Below are 7,722 nucleotides of genomic sequence, written 5' to 3' on the forward strand. Positions count from 1 at the left end.
TATAAACGCAACACTTTTGTTTTTGCCCCCATTTTTCATGAGCTGAAAAGTCTTAGATCTTTGAGTTCAGCTCATGAAAAATGGGGGCAAGTGTTGCGTTTATAATTTTGTTCAGTGTATATAGCATGCATTACTTCAGTCTTCAGTGTCACATGATCCTTTAGAAATCATTCTATATGCTGGTTGGGTGCTCCAGACACATTTCTTATTTCAACATTAATTATTAATAGTTGCACTGCTTAATATTTCTGTAGAAAAAAAATCATTCTTTTTCTTTGATGAAAAAAGTTCATATCAACAGCATTTATTTGAAATAGAAATATTTTGTAACATTATAAATGTCCTTACTGTCATTTTGATCAATTTAATGCATCCATGCTGAATAAAAGTATTAATTCATTTAAAAAAAAAATCTTTCTGAGCTCAGACTTTTAAACAGTAGTGTGTGTGTCAGGCACAAATGATATGCAGTGTTGCTGCGTTGTTAATGAGAGCGTGCAAACACACATACATTTATACATTTGACAAGACAAAAAGTCATATCTAACACATTACAGTTGATGATGCTGTCTAGCTAAGAGCACATATACACAAGACATTTTAATAAGATTTTTTCTTTTTCCCATTCACACTCCAGTGTAAGTAGTTCTTGTGCAAACCTGACTGTCGTGATGCTGGGGTGTCATGGGTGGTTATTTGGGTGTTGTTATATGCAGCCAATCTATGTGTTTTTTAATACATTGCTATGCAGTTTGTGGGTGTACTGGGCAGTTGGTTGTATAAATGCATTATTGACATAACCATCTCTATATTGCAAACAATTATGTCTACAGCGCCAGTGTCAAAAAATTTATTTTTGTTGTATTTTAATCAGAAGGAAACTACTGCTCTGTTGTTGGGATACGTTTTGATCACAATGGGCAAAACAGCATTTGACACATTCAGTAATAAGTGTGAAATGTAGAAACACTGACACCTACAGGCAGGAAATGGATGCATCCACTGCTCATTTCTGAAGGATCATGTGACACTGAAGACTGAAAATTCAGCTCTGCCATCTCAGGAATAAATGACATTTTAAAATATATTAAAATAGAAAACATTTAGTTAAAATGTAATAGTATTTCACTAGATTACTGTAATTTTGAACAAATAAATGCAGCCTTGGTGAGCATAAGATAATTCTTTCAAAAACATAAAAAAATGATTCCTACATTTTGACCGATGGTGTATTTCTAGAGTTGGCAAAACATAATTCTGTTCAGAATTAATTAGTTGAAATTTCAAGTAGTATCAATAAAAAAAGTCTCTAAATCTATCCCTGAGTTGAATCATATGCTCCAAGCAGTCATATCAGATGGAAACCAGTCTGTCTTTAAACCGTGTCACCTACTGAGGGTCACCATTAGGGATTCTGGGAGTCCCAGGCTGGACTAGAGAGGTCCTTGAAGCGGCTGAAGGCGTGAACTGAGTCACATTGGAGCGCATGCGAGATCTCACAGAACGTGGGGATGGCTGCCGAGAGCCCAGGACAGGAGAACGGTAGGGGGAAGTAGGAGCAGATCTGGGAATGTGAGCATCAGAGTCTCCGCTATGAACAACATGACAAAACTCAATACTTAGCGTCTCTGGGTGTAAAACTAAAGTCTGAGTGCCCAGTTTCCACTGCGACTGGCCGAAGAAAAACGGCTGGGCTGAGGAGGTCCAGGAGGAGGAGGATGGAGAATGGACATCCAGTGAAGGAGAGCTACTGGCTGATGCAACCATATTGTTTTGGAATAGACAGGAAGGGGGTTTTGAAACCGATGCAGTGGGACTAGGGGGAGCGGTGAGTGCAGTTTGATGACTTACTTTTTGAGGGCTGCTCTTTATTTTTGGCACTTTTCCTCCACGGCCACAATGTGACTGCTCGTGGTCAAACTCTAGGTCTTCCAGGCGTTGGGTGAGGGCCAGTTTCTGCTGAATAGCCATTCGCAGGAGGGAGTTCAGAGTCTTCTTTTCATCTTCTGCGGCAGCCAGCTGCCTCTGCATCTCATCCAGCTGAGTTACATACTCATCACATCTGGACAAAAAGGAGGAGAGAACATAAAACATCAGAACACATTGTACTGAATAAGTATCTTGAATAATTACAACATATTTTACTACCATAATGTATTTCTGTGTGAAACAGAATATTCAACCTTAAAAAATACAGTGAAGAACTTGATTTTGTCCATCTTAAGTCATTAGATTCCTGAACAAATGGCTCTAAAATGTTAGTTCTTTTTAGTCAAAAATGTATTGTGTAGTACGATACATATGCATTTTAGTAGTATTTTTACAAATATGAATAAATTAAATGTTGCCATTTTTTAAATTTGTTGTTTAGTATGGTTGTTTTATATACATTATATATTGTTTTATATCGCTTTTTATTTCTCCTCTTTCCTATTACTTGTTTCGCTTCTGTTTCAGTTTTTATAACCATTGTTGTTTTTTAGCATGTGTTTGGCAGTGTTAATTTTTAGGATTACTGATAAACTACTGTCATTTGATTTGTATTATTTGTATTTGTTATTTATTTTAGTTAAATGATGTCTGAATTTATTATGTCTGTATAGGTCTTTTATTAAGTTTTTAGTTTTATTTAAGTTATTTTAATACTTCAACAAACTAAATGGAAATAAAATAATATATATTTAGAATTTCTAAATGTGTATGTACATATACAGTATATATGTATGTGTGTGTGTGGTTGTACATACACATATGTAGTTGTCTTTTTGGTGTTTGGCTTAGTGTTATGTTAGAATCATTATTATACTCTTAAAGTGATTATTACGTTTTGAATATGGATATTTGTCTTACAAAAACGCATACATTCACTACAGGAGGACTTTGTTCACCCCCCCGGAGCCGTGTGAGTTATGGAGGGGCGCTTTTTATATAACTTCTTTTGGACTGAAGCACTGCAACACCCACTGACTGCAATGATAGAGCTTGGAATAGCCAGGACAATTTTTAATATAACTCAGACTGGATTCGTCTGAAAGAAGAAAGTCACATACACCTAGGATGGCTCTGGGGTGAAAAAAAAATCCCATTTTTGGGTGAACTAACCCTTTAAGGCCAATTATTGTATTGCATTTATGCCAAATTCAAAAATACATTGTCAATAAAATACCATTTTCTAAATTTTAAACTTTAATTTTTTTCATACACATATGTAGTTGTCTTTTTGGTGTTTGGCTTAGTGTTATGTTAGAATCATTATTATACTCTTAAAGTGATTATTACGTTTTGAATATGGATATTTGTCTTACAAAAACGCATACATTCACTACAGGAGGACTTTGTTCACCCCCCCGGAGCCGTGTGAGTTATGGAGGGGCGCTTTTTATATAACTTCTTTTGGACTGAAGCACTGCAACACCCACTGACTGCAATGATAGAGCTTGGAATAGCCAGGACAATTTTTAATATAACTCAGACTGGATTCGTCTGAAAGAAGAAAGTCACATACACCTAGGATGGCTCTGGGGTGAAAAAAATTTTTTTTGGGGTGAACTAACCCTTTAAGGCCAATTATTGTATTGCATTTATGCCAAATTCAAAAATACATTGTCAATAAAATACCATTTTCTAAATTTTAAATTTAAATTTTTTAAATTTTTAGTTGTGTCCCCAGCTGACACAAATATGTTTTAAGGACATTTTGCTAACGTTTCATTAAGTTACGAAAACATTTTTTCTGAATGCTCTCTGAACGTTCAAACGGTTCAGTTTTTTAAATGTTTAAAACCATTTTTCTTTGTTATACAAACATTATGGAACACGCAAACATAGAAACGTTAGTTTTGAAAGTGATCGTTTTGAAACAAATAGAAATATTTAAAAAATCCAGTCACATCCAGTGTAAAAATTCTACAAGGATCTTTATTGGAATCATTAAGGAACCAGAATGATTCCAGCAACCAGCAACCGTTAATAGGAATCAGAACCTGAACTTATATTTCCATCCCTACCTGTAACAGTAACTAAACGGCTATTTAGCTGTTGGCTAACACTATTTCCGACCTAGGTGAGATCAGCCAGAAAGAAAAAGAGTTTCAAGCAGTTACATTTTGATGAAAGATTATTACAAATACAGAACATTTAGTTAAATCATGAATGTTATTTAAAGAAAGAAACCAGTTTGGATGTCCTCAATAAAAATAAATGCCGATAAAGGTTGATAAACGCACCTTGTGGCAAACATTGCCCTCAGTGAGGAAAAGGTGGCTGCGTCTTCTTTGAGGGCCTTCAGTTCATTTCTAAGCTTCTTCATTGTCTCCGTCACCATGGATTTCTCATTTTCATATTTGCTCTTCAGGTTCGCAAGGGCCACCTCGGCAGTCTAGAAACACAAATGAAAAACATATAATGTTCTGTTTTATATGCTTCTTTTTGAGACCAAACACAACTGGGGATATTGGGATTTGCATGGCCTTCTTACCTGTTTGTTGGCTTTCAGGACTAGACGCAATGTGGCGATCTGCTCTCTCTTGGTGCTCAAGAGGGATTTGAGTTTCAGGATCTCCTCCATGCAGACCTCTTTTTCCTTATCTAGGATGGGTGCCAACTCTCGTGCCGCAGCCCTCTGCCTGGAGAGCTGCAGCGAGCGGTCCACAGCCTTCTGCAGGTGCTTGATCTGGTCACGGATGATGGCATTGAGGTTATAGATGTTCATGGGTTCCCGGCGGAGATCACCTGTTTCTGGAACTGGGGAGGGTGAGAGAGATGAACCATTGATTGGTGAACCAAAGGGGGTTTTGTTGGGACTTCCTCCTTCCCCTTTAGTTCCTTCTCCAAGGGGTTCCTTTGATGGAGAGTCTTGAGGACTCTTGGACACGTCTGAGGAGTTAGCAGCCGCGATACGGCGAGCTAAACGTGGAGAAAGCAGTGCTCTTGGGTCCTCTGGGCCTTTGAGACTGCCGCTACGCGTAACCCGGCTCTGACGGTAGTAGTCCAGCATGACTCGGTTCGGTGTTTCGTTGTTGCACAAGCAGACGTGGTGGTAGAGCTGAGCAAGTTCCTCACTAAACGTAACCAGCTCATCCTGAGCTGTGTTCAGCATACTGTTACTTTCACTAGCCATAACGGAAGAACACCGGAGCTCCACTTCCAGACTGCTAACCCGCTCGCGGCCCTCATGGCAGGCTTTCTCCAACCGTTTCACCTGCTCTTTGAGAGCCTGGACCTTCCCTTCACTGTGGTTGCTCTCTTCTGATTGGTTCTCCAAAGACTGGTTATATTTTTCCTTCAAAGCCTTAAGCTCTGCCTTCAAGTCAATAACCTCATTCATGGCAACTCTGTATTTGCACTCCAGAAGCTCCATTCCATTGATGTCTGCCTCATAATCGCAGCAACCGTTAATGGGCACATCGTTCTTCTCTGACTCCTCCGTATCAAACTCCTTGTCACTGTAGAGGCGCTTCATAGCGTTGAAGCGCTCCGTAAGGCGGTGAACGCGTTTGTGCTGCTCAGTTAAAGCTCCCTGCGTGTGCTGCAGTTGAGTTTGAGACTCCTGCAGGTTGGAAAGTAGAACTGCCTTCTCTCGCTCAACCTAGTGGACAAGATGATACAAAGGTTGTTAGCAAAATCCAAGATAAAAAAAAACACTATATGTTAGCCTTGCCATTCATTTACACAAATGGGGTCAGTACACTTTAAAAAAATATTACTTACATTCATAAATGACACATTAAATTGATCAAAGGTGACAGTAAAGACATTTGAAATGTTACAAACGATTTCCCATTTCAAATGAAATATGTTCTTTTGAACATTCTATTCATCAAAGAATCCTGAAAAAAAGTATTAAAGGGACAGTTCACCCAAAAATAAAAATTCTGTCATTAATTACTCGCCTTCATGTCGTTCAAAACCCGCAAGAACTTTCATTCATCTTCGGAACACAAATTAAGATATTTTTGATGAAATACGAGAGTTTTCTGACCCTCCACAGACAGCAACACAACTACCACGTTCAAGGCCCAGAAAGCTAGTAAGAACAACGTTAAAATAGTCCATGTGACATCAGTGGTTTAACTGTAATGTTATGAAGCTACGAGAATACTTTTTGAGCATAAAGAAAACAAAAATAATAATCAAATAATGATAATTTCTTCTCTTCCATGTCATTAAGGTTGAACCACTGATGTCACATGGACTATTTAAAAATTGTCCTTACGACCTTTCTGGGCCTTGAATGTGTCAGTTGCGTTGCTGTCTATGAAGAGTCAGAAAGCTCTCGGATTTCATCAAAAATATTTTAATTTGTGTTCCTAAGATGAACAAAGGTCTTATGGGTTTGGAACGACATGAGGGTGAGTAATGACAACATTTTAATTTTTGGGTGAACTATCCCTTAAGGTTTCAACAAAAATAGAAATAGTTACGAAGTGAAAGTTCATCAAGCACAAAAATGTACCTAACCTACAATACTTTTGTTAGAAAACAAAAGTTGTTAGCTTGCTTGTCACAAATTTAGCATAACCGCAGACATGTGATTCCTGTCACTGAGCTCAAGTGCTGCTTAATTGCTTTTTGATCACTCATTGTATCAGAAGCGTCAGCCATCTAACACTTGAGGCTGAGATAGCGAAACCCCATCGATTCCTTTCAGGCAATGAGCCAAGAACAACACAAGAAAATATATTTAACTTTTTTTCTGGATAAATGCCAGGCAACTACAGTAGCTTGAAGGGTGAGGAAACAAGTAATTATAACCAAGCAGTGCTATAAATGAGTAAACTGCACATCTAAATAGCAAAATATACCACAGCAACTGCTTTGTGCAATAGGATGCTGAAATAACAGGCTCTTGGCTATGCATTTGATGGCAATCCCTCACAGCAAGAGAAAACATTACTACAGCCACAGTCCCCAGAGGAGACCCTTAGATGCAAACATGTTATATAATGCTTTTCATGAAATTGATCTGTTTAGACTACTTGGATGAATTTATGTGTGGTCACATTGCTTTTCTTTATTCATACATGACCAAATGGCCATAGTGTTTTTTAATATATATACTGTATAATCTTAAAATACAAATGAGATATATTAATAAATTATTTTTATGTATTAGTTTTATTTTAATGATTTCCCTCCCAGGCGGTGATATTCTCCGTTCACCTTTGGTCCATGCCCATTGCACTCATTACAGCGGTTACGGTCATCATTGTTGGGGTTAGACCCAGATGCAGACATGCCGTTGGTTGCTGCCTCCTCTGCAAACTTCAAACCCTCCTCGGCAGAGATGGCCAGGTGGGTGCTGGCTCCATACACACTGTCCGTCAGGAGATGATGGACCAGCTCCTTTCTCAGATTGTTCTTCTGCTCTCTCTCACTCTTCAGAGCATCCAACGCCTCTTCTAACTGGCCTTCAGAAATGTCTTTCAAACGCAAAGCGTCTTCCAGCTGGCTGTTGAGTAGCACTGTCTCTTCCTCAAGCACTTTGATTTCATGTTTTAGACCCTCATATTCCACCTATACATTTTAAGGAGATTAAAGAGAATGTGAACAGGCATATTTGTGGACACTTGACGGTGTAATATAAGAATAAGAGAATAAGAATAATATTGTGTGTATATTATGCAATTTATATATACAGTGGGGGAAAAAAGTATTTAGTCAGCCACCAATTGTGCAAGTTCTCCCACTTAAAAAGATGAGAGAGGCCTGTAATTTTCATCA

At 38.2% G+C, this 7,722-nt stretch overlaps 1 protein-coding gene across 1 annotated transcript in view; it reads right to left on the reverse strand.

The window, feature by feature from the left end:
- Positions 1-1,246: 1,246 nt before the first annotated feature.
- Positions 1,247-7,722, reverse strand: part of LOC107559811 (protein bicaudal D homolog 1-like) — a 34,549-nt gene continuing 28,073 nt past the window's right edge. The window contains exons 4-8 of the mRNA XM_016243781.1: positions 7,143-7,515; positions 6,896-6,921; positions 4,478-5,587; positions 4,227-4,378; positions 1,247-2,062 (exon numbers count right to left, since the gene is read on the reverse strand). Coding sequence (XP_016099267.1) covers positions 1,390-2,062; positions 4,227-4,378; positions 4,478-5,587; positions 6,896-6,921; positions 7,143-7,515 — 2,334 coding nt within the window. The 3' untranslated portion in view covers positions 1,247-1,389. The remainder of the gene's footprint in view (positions 2,063-4,226; positions 4,379-4,477; positions 5,588-6,895; positions 6,922-7,142; positions 7,516-7,722) is intronic.

The sequence above is a fragment of the Sinocyclocheilus grahami genome, unplaced genomic scaffold (genome assembly GCF_001515645.1).
Source record: "Sinocyclocheilus grahami isolate Dianchi unplaced genomic scaffold, SAMN03320097.WGS_v1.1 scaffold22.1, whole genome shotgun sequence".
Taxonomy (NCBI): domain Eukaryota; kingdom Metazoa; phylum Chordata; class Actinopteri; order Cypriniformes; family Cyprinidae; genus Sinocyclocheilus; species Sinocyclocheilus grahami.